The sequence below is a fragment of the Hyalella azteca genome, unplaced genomic scaffold (genome assembly GCF_000764305.2).
Source record: "Hyalella azteca isolate HAZT.00-mixed unplaced genomic scaffold, Hazt_2.0.2 contig6466, whole genome shotgun sequence".
NCBI lineage: Eukaryota > Metazoa > Arthropoda > Malacostraca > Amphipoda > Hyalellidae > Hyalella > Hyalella azteca.
Genome location: NW_025936627.1, coordinates 22,733 through 39,953, shown reverse-complemented (window position 1 = coordinate 39,953; position 17,221 = coordinate 22,733). Strand labels below are relative to the sequence as shown.

At 35.2% G+C, this 17,221-nt stretch overlaps 1 protein-coding gene across 1 annotated transcript; it reads right to left on the bottom strand.

Annotated features, from left to right (window-relative positions):
- Positions 1 to 7,803: 7,803 nt before the first annotated feature.
- Positions 7,804 to 11,810, bottom strand: LOC125178008 (zinc finger protein 64-like). Its single transcript, XM_047880848.1, has 2 exons — positions 11,440 to 11,810; positions 7,804 to 9,567 (listed from the first exon to the last, which is right to left on the bottom strand). Exons 1-2 carry the CDS (start codon positions 11,533 to 11,535, stop codon positions 8,833 to 8,835), a joined length of 831 nt encoding a protein of 276 aa, XP_047736804.1. The 5' UTR covers positions 11,536 to 11,810; the 3' UTR covers positions 7,804 to 8,832.
- Between the last annotated feature and the right edge of the window lie 5,411 nt (positions 11,811 to 17,221).

The window sequence follows — 17,221 nt, the reverse complement described above, 5'->3', positions numbered from 1 at the left end:
TGATCTCGCGCGTAAAACTAACATGACCAGAAATATTCAATCACACAAATAATCTGACGCATGTTCTAATATATCAAGTTTTATGTTATTTGGGGGGTGGTGACTTCAAATTTAGTTTTACTCATCATCTCTCATTTCTTAGATGTGCACAGTTGGCAAGAACCGTATCACTGCTACGGTGCACTCAGTAACAGAAGATATGCTTTCTCGTGTGTGGGGCGAGCTTGGCTAGCGTTTAGATGTTTGCCGTGCAGCACAAGGGGACATATTCAACATTTATAAATATGTTTAAAATGTGGATATTTCTCTTTCTATTGGTGTACAAATAATTCATGGTTAGTTCATACTTAAACAATTCCGAATTTTTTAAATTGAGTCCATTATTTAGAATAACCCTGTACTATAAAACTTCGATCCTTGTGTAAAATCGGTGATAGGCCGAACTTTAGCGCCTCTGGAACTATACTGTACTAAGACGTAGTACATTAATAAATTTCCTGCGGAAGTAGCGGAAATATTTTATAGTTTTTTTTAAGGTTTGCTATTTTTATATATATAGTATCAAAACATATTCCCTAATTTTACTAGATAATGAAATATCAATATACCAGAAAACCGATTGTTTGCACAGTTTAGGTGCATCATATTTTATCTTCTACCGAAGAAACCCATGACGACGTTCATATTTTCTACGAAAGTCGCGCAGAAAAAGATTATTGATCAGTAACATAAACAAAACGAAAAATTATTGCCAAAGATATATTGGAACTGAAATAATTCGTTCAATATTTGTTCATATTTGTGTTCATCAGAAAGACAAGCATTTATATCAAATTAGCACACAGCTCATTCTCGGATAGCTTGCCTTCTTGTGTCTGCAATTTCCTAAGCGGGGCTCTAAGCCTCTAAGACTAGCGGGGCTCCAAGCCTGTATTCGGGTTCAATGAGTATTGAGTAGCAAGTCTGTCTTCGAGATCAATGTTAATTGCTATAGCTTACCATGAAATTAATTTGAAATCTATATCGGATCACTGAAATCAAAAAGAGCTTATGCTCGTTATTTTATCCAATATTCAGGTGATATATATATCGCTTATTTTGATGTGAGAAAAATTATAGAAATAAAATCTGTTCTCCATCTGCAAATGCGATCAATTAGTGCTTTTACTTTAAACACCTCTACATTTTGTACGGTGGTGAGTCTGCTGCCTGCAATGTCAGGACGAAAATGTCCTTTAGACAATTCTGTTGATGGTGATTGGATATTTTTGACGTCACTCGCATGAGTGACCTGCTAATCTCATAGGAATGAATTAACACATTGGGTGTCTTAAAACACACACAATGCATTTCAAGAGCTACATCAGGCGCTTCAAGAGATCCATCATACATCTCATCACACACATCGGGCGTGTCATGAGACCTATATGGTATATAGTATATGGTATGGTATAGTATATGGTAGATAGTGGTAATACGTCTAGGCCCTGAGACTAGCATCGTGGGTTCTATGACAAAGCATTTATAAACTAGTTAATGGACATAGATTATGATCGATGTAAACGAAAACTTTTAAACCATTAGTTACTCCACACAAACGAAGTTTCAAACAAGTATTATAGACAATTGAGGCTCAAGTAGAAAGTTACCTGGGAATTTAATAACAACAAATTTCCAATACAAATTAGTGACATTTTAAATGAAACTTTTTAGAGTCCAGCTCCTTCATTGAAAATTTTCAGCCAATTAAGTGTAATATACCTGAACTATTAGCAAAAAATAATTGAGTTGCGAATCAATGTTATCTCTTATCATTAATTATATAATTGAGAACAATCATTATTTATTCTTATATACCTCAATATTTGTACTAAGAAATCAATAAAAAAAATCCTATATTGGTGTCTTCTCTAACTTCTCGTTTCATTGGTCAAATGACTCAATAATCTCTTATGTGAAGATTTAAGCGTAACATTTGCTCATACCTAAATTATTTAATTTTTATTTGATGATGGAGCCGAGTTCTAAAACAATTTCAATTAAAATAAAATGAATTTATCGGCATTTTCTCTACTGGCCTAAACGCGATATTTCTCTCTAGCTACAGCCGCATGTAAGGTCACTCTTAGGAGTGACGTGAAAAATAAGAAACTAGAAGTGACAAGAATATTTAAGGGACACATTTCGTCCAATACTGGAGACGCGAAATCACGCACGGACAAAGTTTATATAGTTTTCCATGGTCGTTATCGAATTATACTCTCCACATCCAGAAAACTGATAAACATTTAAAATACAATTTCTCCCGTAATTTTTAATAATTTCTCTCGATAGTTTTTTACTCATCAGTCATCCATGAGAAAAGTGTGTTTTACCTCCAGAAATCGTGTAGAATATTATTTTTATATACTGCGAAAGTAGCGAAAATATTTTCTATGTTTTTTTCACTCTTCTGTGAAATACAGTATAAATTTTTCTGACTGCTGTTTTCCTCGTAACTCTAGTTTCGAAACATATTTCGTAATTTTATAATATGTATAATCAATTTTCAATCTACCATAAAACCGATTGTTTTGCACTGTTTAGAATTCCATCATGTAAATTTATCTTCTACCGAAGATACCCATCATAACGATATTTTCTACGGAAGTCACGTAGAAAACAATTATTGAACAGTAACATAAGTAAAACAAAAATAAGTCCTCAGACGTATTATAATTGAAATAATTCGTTCTCATGTAAATTCGAGCATTTATATCAAATTGCCATTCAACACATTCTCGGATAGCTTGCCTTCGTGTATGTCTGAGCAGACTATTGGGGCCAAAAGTCTGTATTCGGGTTCAATAAAATAGTGACAATTCGATCTTTGAGAAGCATCACAATTACTAATGCTTGCCATAAAATAAGTTATAAATGCTATATCGGATCATTGAAGTTAAAAAGGAATTGTGCTCATCAATATATTCAAAATATCAGTCAAAAGTTTATCATCAATTCTCATGTGGATAGAATTTTTAAGTATAAATCCTTCATTCATCTTTCAATGCGATTAGTTGATGATTTTATCGTAAAATCTTAGTACATTTCTCTCGGTCGTGAGTCTGCCATCTAAAATGTTAGGACAAAAATGTCCTTTAGGCCAGTTGCTTTCTTCTTTCGGATATTTTTGACGTCACTCGCACGAGTGACCTACCAATCTGATAGATAAGATTTAACTTTATTTTAATGCTAGGATGAGCGCTGAGACTAGCATCGTTGTTTCTATAACAAAGCATTAGAAAACTAGTTAATGGACATGGACATAAATTAAGATCGATTAACGTGAAAACTGTCAAACTATTACTCTATACACACGAAGTTTCAAACAAATATTATGGACAAATGAGGCTCAAATCAAAATTAGGTAGGAATTTGATGAAAAAGCTGCTTATAAAAATTCTTATTTTTAATGAAACGTTTCAGAGTCCAGCTCCATCTTCAATTAAAAAGTCAATCAAGTGTAATATACTTGATTCATTAGCAATGTATAATTGAGTTGCGAATCAATATAACCCTTTATCATTAATTATATCATTGATAACAATCGGTATTTATACCAATATACCTCTGCTTTTTGCCGAGTAAAGCGTTTAGTATGTAACGAGAAAGCGATAAAAAAAGTCCCAGATTAGTTTCTTCACTAATTTCTCCTTTCATTAGCTAATTTACTCAATTATCTCTTTATTTAAGTTAATCATAATAATTTAATCGGTAAAGTTGCTCACATCTAAATTATTTCATCTTTAATTAAATTAAAATTGAAATTAAGAATAATTTAAATATTTAATTAATTATATAATAGATAATTTAAATAACCAAATTGTCAAAATTCTTATACTCTAAATAGTATTTAAAGTGTTTTACTGAGCAAGAGATGAACCATAAACAGTTCAAGTTTACAAAATTATTAGTGTAAATTATAAAACTTATACCATTCATATCCCATGAACGGATGAACAGTTAAACATATCATTCATTTTGTAATGAAGTATAATTTATTGCAATGCAATTTGGACAAATTTTTTAATACAATTTTTTGGGCACTAAAATTCTAACAGAGTTATTCAACAATATTTTATAACAAACTGTACCGCTCTAGATAAACCGGAACTTCCATCCGCACGCGATGGATCTGTATCTTTGACCTTGCTAGCTCCGTCATGAAATTAAACTCCGCTCCATCTGATGATATTCGAGGAGAATAAAACTGTAAATTTCATATTCTAAATCATGAGTGCATTTTTCACTACACTTACCCTACTTGAGTATCCAATAGTGAATAAGTTCTTACCAAAGATACCCATAGCTTTATTGAAATTTTTATGCCAGTACTTTTGAAAAATTCATCTCTCCGTGATAAACTAAGCTGAAGCTGAGAAGAATGTTAGAACCTCGGGTTAGAACGTGATGTTCGCATTGGTTATTACATTGCTTGGGAAGGTGTAACTTACGGGAATTTCTCTGCGCAAAGCCGGTGGACCGTAAAGTTTGCTGGGAAAAATCTCAATCTTTTCATTTAGCGCAGATGGTCATGATGAATATGTGACCTTGCCAGCCGCCGCATCGTTTTGCTGTAACAGTTGCCCTCTGTTTATTATCTGAAGTTATTAACTAGATTACTGGCTAGGCGTTTGATCTCTTTTTAGGAATACGCTAAATCTGGCTTTAAATTAGCTAAACTGGCGACCGTAGGAGGAACACCGCTGACTTCAACCGCGTGGCGGTCCGCTCAGGCACAACATATTAGCATGAACCATATGACAAAAAAAATCGTAATATTTGTAAAACTTGTTTATTAACTTTTTATCATCTGGAGTAGTTAGAAAGAAATATTCTCCCTCTTACTAGAAATAATTTGAGTATAAATTTGTTTAGTAGATAATTTACATCTCTCATTGCGATCTAATTTCTTGATTTGAAAAATTCGATTTTCCTAAGTTTAGATAATAAAAACCGTCAAAGGATGCAATGTATGCATTAGAACTCCGCGCGGTCCGCGAAAAACACGGCTCGTATTTACCAAATTTGCGATGAGACAGGCCTGCAGCGAGACCATCACCTGCGTTATAGAACAACTTCTTCCTAGTTGTACCAATTTACGAACATAGAGCCATATTTTCAAAGAAACAAGGCAGGAAATGCTTTCTTAAACACGCTTTGCGTTGTGACAAGTATTTCTCACGTTCTTGCATTTTAGCTCAGTATCCTAATTCAAGCTGTAGTCATTTTTTTTTATGTATCGAGAGAAAATTGCATAAATTGATGGGTTTCTTCGCTAAAAAGTTATGTATGTTTAGGAGGTCAACTTGCCTAGAGAAAAGTAAGCAGTAAAATCTAACTTGAGGTATCTAAAAGTATAATAATTATCTTTTAAATCAATCAGTGGATAAAAACCTAGTCACCAGAGCAGACTAGCAGGGCCGAAAGCTGGTTTCCGGGTCTGAAGATAGACATGTAGTTCCTCGTATAATATCCTAACTCTTATAGTTCGCAATGAATTTTTTTCCAAACATTGTAGCCAGCTATCATGTCTTGAAGACATGAAATTCAGCAAATGATCAGAATATGTAATGCATTTTTTACGCATTGTAATGTTGATTCAATTTCACATACATTGAATCAGTAACCCGAATGTAAAACAAGTAGTTTTTGTTTTTCCATTAACAACCCAGTAAATGATGCGCGGTGAAGATTCATTCTTGATTAAATCTTGAATGTCTTCTGGGTATTCCAATAAGTGTATTTCTATCTTTCGTAATTTTGGAAGTCGCTTTGAACCTTTAGGTGATGGAACTCTGTAGCAATTGGTTATTAGTGGCAAGCACGCTACGTCAACTTACTGTATGATAGTTGCATTAGAAAGCTAGTCTTTAGATTAATAAAAGTTTGTCGATCTCAGTGAACACAATCATAGTGACCTAACAAACATCACTGAAGAATGATTGTTTGAATTGAAAATTCACAAGAAATTTATGGCAACGAATCTGTCAGTGTAAATTGATTATGTTTTCAGTTCAATGTTACGGTTCTCAATTTATGTCAATGTCCATAACTCAAAAAATTCATTAATACATGTATAATCAGTCGCTATGACTGAATTTGCAAGAAAAAGAGTAGAAATAAATGTAATTAATTATTTTCTTTTCTAACTTTGCCCTTCATTAATCAATTTAAGTTTTCATCTCTCGTGCAAAGTGAATCGTAATTATGAATAAGGCCTAAGTGAATTGTTAATGCTGATGGAGTGTTCAATACCGGTGGAGTCTCTGACAAGTGTTCAATTAAAATATTGTGACTTGACATTATCTCTGTACCTAACGTCTTCGTCAACGAGCAATTGAAACATCGTTTGACGATAATATTCGTTTGAAACGACCTTCATGCGAAACTAGATTGCTGAGGCTTGTTTCGGGCGAAAAAACGATTAATGTCATTGAAAGTCGTGAAGGCTACAGCTCAATATTTCTCTCTAGGTACAGCCGAACGTGAGGTCACTCGTAGGAGTGAAGTACAAAATAAGAAACAGGAAGTGGCATGAATAGTATATGTATTTGATGGACATATTTCGTCCAATGCTGGAGAAGAGAAATCACGCACGTACATAGTTTAAATAATTTTTCATAATAGGTATATAATAAATACAGTATACATTCAGGAAACTGATAAACAGTTTAAAATACGATTCATCCCATACGTAATTTTTTACTCGTTCCTGAGAAAAATGTGTTTTCACCTAAAAAATTGTGAACAGAATATTATTTTTTACTGCGAAAGTAGCGGAAATATTTTCTATGTTTTTCCACTCTCCTAATGAATACAATATAAATTTTTCTTACTACTATTTTCCGGGTAGCTCTACTTTCAAAATATATTTCGTAATTTTACAATATAATGGAATATCAATATGCCAGAAAACCGATTGTTTTGCACAGTTAGCACTCCCGCATGTTTTATCTTCTACCGAAGATACCCATCATAACGATAATGTTTTCTACGGAAGTCACATAAAAAAACAGCTAATTAACAGTAACATAAGTAAAACCCCCCCCAAAATTGTATCCAAACATATCATAATTGAGATAATTCGTTCTCATCTGAAAGTCGAGCTTTTATAACAAATTACCATTCAGCTCATTCTTGGATAGCTTGCCTTCGTGTATGTCTGAGCAGACCAGCGGGGCTCTAAGCATGTATTCGGGTTCAATACAATAGCAGTAATTCAGTGTTTGGGAAATATCACAATTACTGAAGTTTGCCATACAATTTATTCAAAAAGCTATATAAGAACATTGAAGCTGAAAATGAATTGTGTTCATCAGTTTTTTCAAACTGTCGATAATGAATAATTATCCGTTATTCTCATGTCAGTAAAATTCTTGAGTGTATATCCATAATTCATCTCTAAATGCGATTAATTGACGCTTTTATAATAAAATCTTAGTATATTTTTCGCGGTCGTGAGTCTGCCTCCCAATTGTTCTTCTTTCTTCTTTTGGATATTTTTGACGTCACTCGCGTGAGTGACCTACTAATCTGATAGAAAAGATTTAGCTGGGTTTTAATGCCAGGATGTGCCCTGAGACTAGCATCGTTGGTTCTATGATAAAGTATTAGTGAGATATCAAATGCCGAAAGACAATGAAGATATTACAAGGTTATCTTGCATTCGCAATGACCTAACCCTGTCAACAAGACCAGAAGTCAGATGCTGCGGCAGCGGTGAGACGCTTACGAACCCAAACGATTAAAGATGAATGAAGATTGAACCAGAAACCTGTTCAGCTTTCTGTCTTCAAGTCATTTATGAATTTTACACTCTGGAAAAACTGTGCAAATTGTAGTTTTTTACTGCCCATTAAGTTTTAAAAAATAATTATAAATTTTCTGTTCTTTAAATTAAATTTATTATTCTACAGACAGCGTCTGTAGTAGCTTGACTGGAAATTCCCTGCTAACGAGAGATAAAAATAAATGCGTAGGCTCGGAAATATTTTTTGCACACTAAATATGTGTATTATGGATACACGTTGCAGTTTCATTGAAGTTAATATATACTAGATTAAATATAGAATATATAGAATGCTCAGTCAGATCATATAATGGTATAAAGACAACAACTTTTCTCTGGAAATAATCGCGAATTGTGCAAATTTTAAATCAAAACATGTAGGCAATACGCTGACAGCAAGTTGATGGAAATTTGGCTAAAAATGCAATGATAAACATTTAGAGGTGAAACGACGGTGCCGGTGGGAAAGATCCCATATATATGCATCAATTTATTTGTTTTTCCCAACTTAGGTGTAAATCGGCAGAGATATTTGCGAATAGATGATTATTTTTCCAAACTAGTTCAGTAAGATTTTCGTAGTAAGTATATTCCCCTATATAAGACGGATTAAAAAGACTTTAAAAAGTAATTTGTCAGAAATTTCAATGAATTGTCAAAAAGAATTGATTTATTAGTGACATTGGAACCTTGTTTTTGATTTTATTTTCTGCTGAAACATGTTGGTCTATAGCGACTTGAGCATTCCTTGCCTTGGACTTTAATGATACACGCCATCGACAACAGATGTAAGTCAATAAGTGATATATAGTAAATAATAAATTATGTTACTGAAGTCGCAACAGTAAATTATGTTACTGAGGTCGCAATAACGAGTTTCGAATGATGGATGATCGCTATGAAAACGTTAAAGTTAAAAGAGAATTATTGACAGAAGCACGTTTATACTTGCGGGCTTGCAAGAGGTTCCTCCGCCGGATGCTTATCAGCAACGTGACGAATTAGACGAAGTTTAGATAGATATGATTTATCGCACAGCGAACAACGAAAAAAGTATATTTTTTATGTTTGGAAAGAACATGTTTCTCTAGCCGTTCTTTGACAACACAAGAATAATTGCACTCGGCGCACTGAAGAGGTCTCTCAGATGAATGAATGTAAAGAATATGCCTTTTCATATTGCTTCTTATGACACAACTGTATTCACACATCAAACACTTGATAGGTTTCTCCACCGAATGTTTATGGAGAACGTGAATCTTCACGTTTGATTTTGAGACACTTGAATATTCACATTCCATGCAGCGATACGGTCTCTCTGCTGAATGCTTACGTATAACGTGTAGATTCAACTGTTGTTCACCGACACATGAATATTCACACTGCGCGCACTCTAATTTCTCCTTTTTGATATGTTCAGGAGAAACGTTAGTTTTCAATTCTTCCGTTCTCGCACAAAAACTTCCTGATCTGCGATTGTCTACCTTTTCTCGCGACTGTTCACCACTGTTACTTGGCTGAATCTGATATTCAGCACTGCTGCATTGCTCACGGCCAGAATGTGTGGTTTGATTCACTGATGAATATGAATGCTCATAGAAGTGGCGCTGCTGCAGGTCAAAAGATTCAGTAATATATTCGGTGCGTGGCTTGGGGCTAGACGATCCAGAAACACCATCTCTCTCACCAGCTTCATCTGGAGCTCCTTCAGATGTTGATAACTCTCCGCTGCCGTGCTGGTAACAGAGACAAAAATACGTTTTTATTAGAAAAAAGTCTACTAAGCATACAACAAAACTACTTCTGTACTACCACTCAATAAGCCTTCCCATACAATTAGTTATTGTTCACAGACTGGACTTTGCTTCGAAACTGCATTTTCCTATTTCGAACAGTTTTAGTCGATGTTCATCACATCAAAGACTGATGTGTTCATGAATTGTTCTTATGATCTAGTTGGAGAAACAAAATTTACTACGTTTATGACATAGATTGGTCCAGGTTTTACGATTGATGCACTTATAAAAAGTTAAAATACTCTAGAAAACTTCCCAATTGTTTAATTATCATTGAGCTTAATTAGCTTGTATATCCACGCTATTTTCACATAAATCTAGCAACTATGAAGTCAATGATAGTATCGTTGAAGGAACGAGCACGGCGCAAATGTTAAATCATCGGAAATACTGCCACTGTCGCAGCAGCAGCTCACAGCAACGAGCTGAGAGTATTACAAGTAACAGCCACCACAGCGTCAATATTATGGCCACGACACGTCTACTTTATGAACAGTACGGCCGTTATTACGAAGTTCGTGATCGATACGGTTATACGTCGTACGATTCTAGGTGATCGCACAACAGATCAGCGGATTAACGCAAAATTCCTCAACACGAAAAGTTAATATAAATATTTAATTCCGATGCAATTGTTTCAAGTTTTAGTTTAGGAAAATTAGAATTGATGAGGTGCTGAAGGCTTTGTATCAAACATCGAATCTAGGTACAAGTCTCTATGTTTTTTTGTAATTGAGTTTTGTTTAATTGAGCTGCATGCGTCTTCATTTATGAAGTTTTAATTACGTGTAAGTAGTGCTTAATTTCGATCCTCATATTCTCTAGCTGACGTTGAATATAAAGGAACGAGTATAATCTATTAAAAAGCTCATGAAAGCAGACAGTAGAGTCAATTTCTAGCCGCGTTAAACATTGTATTTTCGAATTTCCGTAAAATAATTTTCTAATTCCAATTATAAATTTTTGTTCGAACTACCTTCTAGTCAAAGTGGAGCCACGGACGAATCAGCATAATGTAATCCCTTCGGGTCGCCTGCCCAAGACCACCACTGCCCTGGATATAATGGACCATGATGATTCCCGCCTTCCGGAACCATTCAACACATCTGGACTATCATATACAGGCCGTGCGTATAACCAGCCCACGGTCGAACGGCCACTGGTCGAAGGACGATAAATGTTGGAACAGAACTATGCTATCTGAAACCTAACCTCAGATGCGGTGAACGTAAAATTACGTAATTTGACGATGCCCGGAAGGCATATTCGAGCCGCGGTCTGGTGGTGCACAGCAGGTTTTATGCAAGGCCCGAGTAGGACAAAGCCGAGTAGTTCACGGCTGATTGGTGGATGTCAGGATAGATCCAAGGCGTTCGATTCAGCGCTTATTTTTCTGTTCCAAAATTTATCGTCCTTCGACAAGTGGCCGTTCGACCGAGGGCTGGTTCGACCCACGGCCTAGATACGGACGGCTTGAAGTATTGAAGGCTACGTTCCGGAAGGCAGGAATCATGATGGTCCATTACATCCAGGGCAGTGGTGGCCCGTGAAAAGCAACAGAAACGAAGACACTCGAACAAGAGGTCGCTTACACGGGGCGTCGGTCGCCCGCACGAGAGCGACAGAGAAGGGAAATGTAAGGAATCCTACCTACATAATAACTTAACCCTACAACTGAGACCTGCAGTCAGACACCGCGAGCTCAGCGGTGGGGCGCTCAGGAACAATCCCACTTATAGGAGCGCGAAATCCCAGGACTTCTGACGATCGTGTTACTTTTCGAATGATTCCTTCTTGAAATACTTTGCTCACCTCCAGCTCTGGCAGGGCAGCTTCAGCTGTCCCTCGATAGGTGCTCGGTTCATCGCACCACGCCGTCAGAAATGGGGCATCAGATTTGTCTTCCATCAGATTCTGCCTTACTTCGCAATCGTTGAAAGGACGTGATATGATTGATCTGGCATATATGAAATTATATTGATTATTTCAAAGTCAAGTATTTCCCCAAACAGTGCATGGAAAATATAAACTCGTTGCTTAGACTTAGAATAAACTTTAAAAATATCATCGAGCTCGTTTGCATAGTCGTAGTCGAAAAATTTAGATTTATTGCCTGAATTTGCGAAGCCCAAATAAACAAACGACGACCAATGAAGGCTTCAAGATAACAGAAAATAATGTTTTGGTATTATTTTCATTTGTACTTTTCTGAGCCTGAGATATTAATGCAGCTACACCATTCATGCCCACGGCAACTTTTTGTTCAATAGCAGCAGTTTTGCACATCTGGACTATTAAATATTTTTCCGCGCCAAGTAATTTATTTAACTTTTATTCAGGCTTGAGGGTTCGTCTAGTCTGTAGTATTTTTGAATTTTGTAATTCTCACTAAATTTGTTGGATGAATCGAAGTAGCCAAAATTTTGGGCGACCTCAGCGGAATATTGAAGCTGTTCAAATAATAACATGATTCCATATGCGTCGCGTAGCATCCAGCTTCAAATTTAACCCAACCACGCAAAGTGTTCGTGCAAAGCTCGAAACTTCATCTGCTCTGCAGCCACACTTTGCCTGGCAAGCAATTCCACCATTTATTATTTTGGAAGCCGAGGCATGGTCAGTTGCACTAACATAATTATTTTGTTAAGGGGCGTATTTTAGACCACATTGGAAAGTCAAACGCTTCGTAAACAAAGAATGAAATACCAGAAGACTTGTATTATGGACCACATCAATGATTTTTCACGAGCACAGCCCAAGCCTTCTCTGCAGCCGACGATAGTGACGTGGGGATGACGTAATATGCTCCACTCGTGACACCAACGATGGCAAACGCGGCTATGGCTTCAGTACTAATCTTTTTCTACATGTTACTAGACCAATTATTAATTATAATTACTAATCGACATTTAGTTACATCTTTCCACGAATTTTTCACGCGAATTTAAAATGTACTTATGTTTCACGATTTTTCTTCGAATCAAAAAGTTGATCGTCTTAAAGTCTACAGGCACAGATAACTAATTTCGAAATTGTTACATAACAGTGTAAATGAAGTAATCCAACACTTCAACATACAAAACTTCAACAAGAACAAATTGCATAGCTCTTCCGGTGTGCCTGGTCATCTGATTCTTCATCGTCGTTGCCGAGTTGATTTACTTAATAAATTCCGCTCGGTGTCTGATCGTTAATGTATTGCTAGCTGCTTTTTGGTCTAGGTTTCATATGTTGAATGCGAAATTAGTTTTTTATCAATTCATTGAGATAATGTCATAATTTCACATAATTATTTTTCGAATTTAGGTAATGATCTCGCGCGTAAAACTAACATGACCAGAAATATTCAATCACACAAATAATCTTTTCCGGGGAAGTTGACGCATGTTCTAGTATATCAAGTTTTATGTTATTTGGGGGGTGGTGACTTCAAATTTAGTTTTACTCATCATCTCTCATTTCTTAGATGTGCAGAGTTGGCAAGAACCGTATCACTGCTACGGTACACTCAGTAACAGGAGATATGCTTTCTTGTGTGTGGGGCGAGCTTGGCTAGCGTTTAGATGTTTGTCGTGCAGCACAAGGGGGACATATTACACATTTATAAATGTGTTTAAAATGTGGATATTTCTCTTTCTATTGGTGTATAAATAATTCATGGTTAGTTCATACTTAAACAATTCCGAATTTTTTAAATTGAGTCCATTATTTAGAATAACCCTGTACTATAAAACTTCGATCCTTGTTTAAAATCGGCGATAGGCCGAACTTTAGCGCCTATGGAACCATACTGTACTAAGACGTAGTACATTAATAAATTTCCTTCGAAAGTAGCGGAAATATTTTATAGTTTTTTTAAGGTTTGCTATTTTTTATATATCTAGTATCAAAACATATTCCCTAATTTTACTAGATAATGAAATATCAATATAGGCTACCAGAAAACCGATTGTTTGCACAGTTTAGGTAAATCATATTTTATCTTCTACCGAAGAAACCCATGACGACGTTCATATTTTCTACGAGAGTCACGTAAAAAAAGATTTTTGATCAGTAACATAAGCAAAACGAAAAATTAATGCCCAAGATATATTGGAACTGAAATAATTCGTTCAATATTTGTTCATATTTGTGTTCATCAGAGAGACAAGCATTTATATCAAATTAACACTCAGTTCATTCTCGGATAGCTTGCCTTCTTGTGTCTGCAATTTCCTTAGCAGACTAGCGGGGTCCAAGCCTGTATTCGGGTTCAATGAGTATTGAGTAGCAAGTCTGTCTTCCAGATCCATGTTAATTGCTTTAGCTTGCCATGAAATTAATTTAAAATCTATATCGGATCACTGAAATTGAAAAGAGATTATGCTCGTTATTTTATCCAGTATTCAGGTGATATATATATCGTTTATTTTTATATGAGCAAAAATATAGAAATAAAATCTGTATTCCATCTGCAAATGCGATTAATATTAGTGCTTTTACTTTAAAAACTTGCTACATTTTGTACGGTGGTGAGTCTGCTGCCTGCAATGTCAGGACGAAAATGTCCTTTAGGCAATTTTGTTGTTGGTGATTGGATATTTTTGACGTCACTCGAATGAGTGACCTGCTAACCTCATACGAATGAATTAACACATTGGTATTCTTAAAACACACACAATGCATTTCAAGAGCTACATCAGGCGTTTCAAGAGATCCATCATACATCTCATCACACACATCGGGCGTGTCATGAGACCTATATGGTATATGATATATGGTATATAGTGGTAATACGTCAAGGCGCTGAGACTAGCATCGCATCGTGGGTTCTATGACAAAGCATTTGTAAAATAGTTAATGGACATAGATTATGATCGATGTAAACGAAAACTTTTAAACCGTTACTCCACACAAACGATGTTTCAAACAAGTTATATAGACAATTGAGGCTCAAATCGAAAATTACCCGGGAATTTAATAACAACAAATTTCCAATATAAATTAGTGACATTTTAATGAAACTTTTCAGAGTCCAGCTCCTTCATTGAAAATTTTCAATCAATTAAGTGTAATATACTTTAATTATTAGCAATAAGTAATTGAGTTGCGAATCAATGTTATCTCTTATCATTAATTATATAATTGATAACAATCGGTGTTTATTCCTACATACATATTTATGCCAAGGAAGCGATGAAAAAATCCTAGATTGGCATCTTCACTAATTTCCCTTTTCATTAGCCAATTGACTCAATAATGTCTTACGTATAGATTTAATCGTAACATTTGATCATACCTAAATTATTTAATTTCTTAATTGATGATGGAGCTGCTTTATAAAGCATTTTCAATTGAAATATGATGAATTTATCGGCATTTTCTCTACTGATAGTCAACCGAATAAGCAATTTCAACATTTCGACGTTCTTGTTTGGTTTAAGTTGCCTTCGTTAGCGTCTAATCTTTCTGGTCATTTTGAGCTCCAGTTTATTATACTGAGATACAGTAGCCTTGCTTCATGCGAATATCTATATACGCTTACTAGGTCACTCCTGCTACTATATACGCTTACTAGGTCACTCCTGTATATCTATATACGCTACTAGGTCACTACGCTTACTAGGTCACTGCACTTATTAGGTCATACGCTTACTAGGTCACTCCATCAGAAGTAAGTCAGAACTCATTCATTATATATAAAAAAGAGATATTTGGACGCTAAACTCATAAACGACGAATCACAACCAAATAAAGTTTACATAATTCTCAGTGAAATTAATCAAATTTAAACCATCAATCTCACACAAATTGTTAAAAATTCGATCATATTACTCACTTTGTAATGATAACGAATTGAATATAGTAAATGTTGAGCATATTATTTATTACAGTGCTATTTAGCTTAGATACTTGGAAAATGTTGATAAACTTTATTTTATAGCACACAATGCTAACTTCAATATTTCAGTACTTCTATCCACATGTACAGAGTTTGTATTCGTAGCTTTGACCTTGCTAGCTTGCTGATGAAATTAAGTTCCACTCCATTACATGATAATATGAAGAAAATAAAGCTAGACAGTTTTCAATAATAAATCATGAGTGCATTTCTTACTACACCAATTTTAGTTGAATATTCGACAATGCATGAAATTTTTACCGAAGATACCCATCACTTTATTACGATTTTCTAACAGTACCTTAGAAAAATTCATCCTTCCATGAGAAACTAAACTAAGATGAAAATAATGTGAGAACCTCGGGTTAGAACGTGATGTTCGTATTGTTTTTTACCATTCATAGGAAGGTTTAATTTTCTGGAATTTATATGTACTAAGCCTGTGGACCGCGCAGTTAAGATTTTCCGCGCAGACGGCGCTGGGAAAATCTCAATCTTTTCACTTAGCGCAGAAAGTTACGCAGAATTTGTGACCTTGCCTGCCGTCGCATCGTTTTGCTGTAACAGTTGCTCTCTGTTTATTATCTGAAGTTATTGGCTAGAGAACTAGCTAGGCGTTTGAACTCTTTTTCTCGCTCGATGAGTTACACGCCAAATCTGGCTATAAATTACCTAAACTTGCAACCGTAAGAGGATCACCGCTGACTTCAAACGCGCGGCGATCCGCTCAGGCACAACATATTAGCATGAATCATATTACAAAATATCAAATTTTCGTAATATTTTAAAAACTTTTTTATTACTTTATTTATTATAAGTGTAGTTTGAGAGAAATATTACTAGAAATAATCCTAGTAGATATTAGTTCAGAAGATAATTAGTGATTAGTACCGATTGTTTTCACCTCACATGGCCATATGATTTCTTGATTTGAAAATTCGATTTTACTTTGTTTAGATAATAAAAACCGTCAAAGGATTCAATGTATGCATTAGAACTCCGCGCGGTCCGCGTAAAAACACGGCTCGTATTTACCAAATTTGCGATGAGACAGGCCTGCAGCGAGACCATCACCTGCGTTATAGAACAACTTCTTCCTAGTTGTACCAATTTATGAACATAGAGCCATATTTTTGGAGAAACAAGGCAGAAAATGTCTTCCTATACAAGCGTTGCATTATGACAAGTATTCCACACTTTCTCGCATTTTAGATCCGTCTCCTAATTTAAGCTATGACTATTTTTTCTTATGTGCTAAGCATAAATTGCCAAAAATTCATGGGTGTCTTCGATAAAAAGTTATGTACAGACAGGTGATCAATTTGCGTTGAGAAAATTAAACAGTAAAATCTAACTTGAGGAATCTAAAGTAAAATAATCCTACTTATAAAGAATCAGATGGACAGGAACCAGGTTTAATATTAGAGCGCAGACAAGCGGAGCCGCGAGCTCGTTTGCGAGTCAGAAGATAAGCATGTCGTTCCCCGAATAATATTCCAACTGGCTTAGTTAGCAATAAAAATTTTTAACATTTTTTTTCCTAATATCATGCTTTAAAATTATCAAGCATAGCAATTAATTATAATTTATCATGCATTTACATTACGCAATTCATTATTCATTGCATTTCACACATTCAATCAGGCAATTGAATATGAAGCAATCATTTCTGTTTTTTTTCGTACTGAATTTTAGTAAACTTACTACCGTCGG

Excerpts from the sequence above, each read along its gene's own strand:
- LOC125178008 (XM_047880848.1), bottom strand. The coding sequence starts at position 11,535 with ATGGAAGACAAATCTGATGCCCCATTTCTGACGGCGTGGTGCGATGAA. Across the intron at positions 9,568-11,439 it reads CTGCCCTGCCAGAGCTGGAG|CACGGCAGCGGAGAGTTATC; the intron begins GTGAGCAAAGTA and ends CTCTGTTACCAG.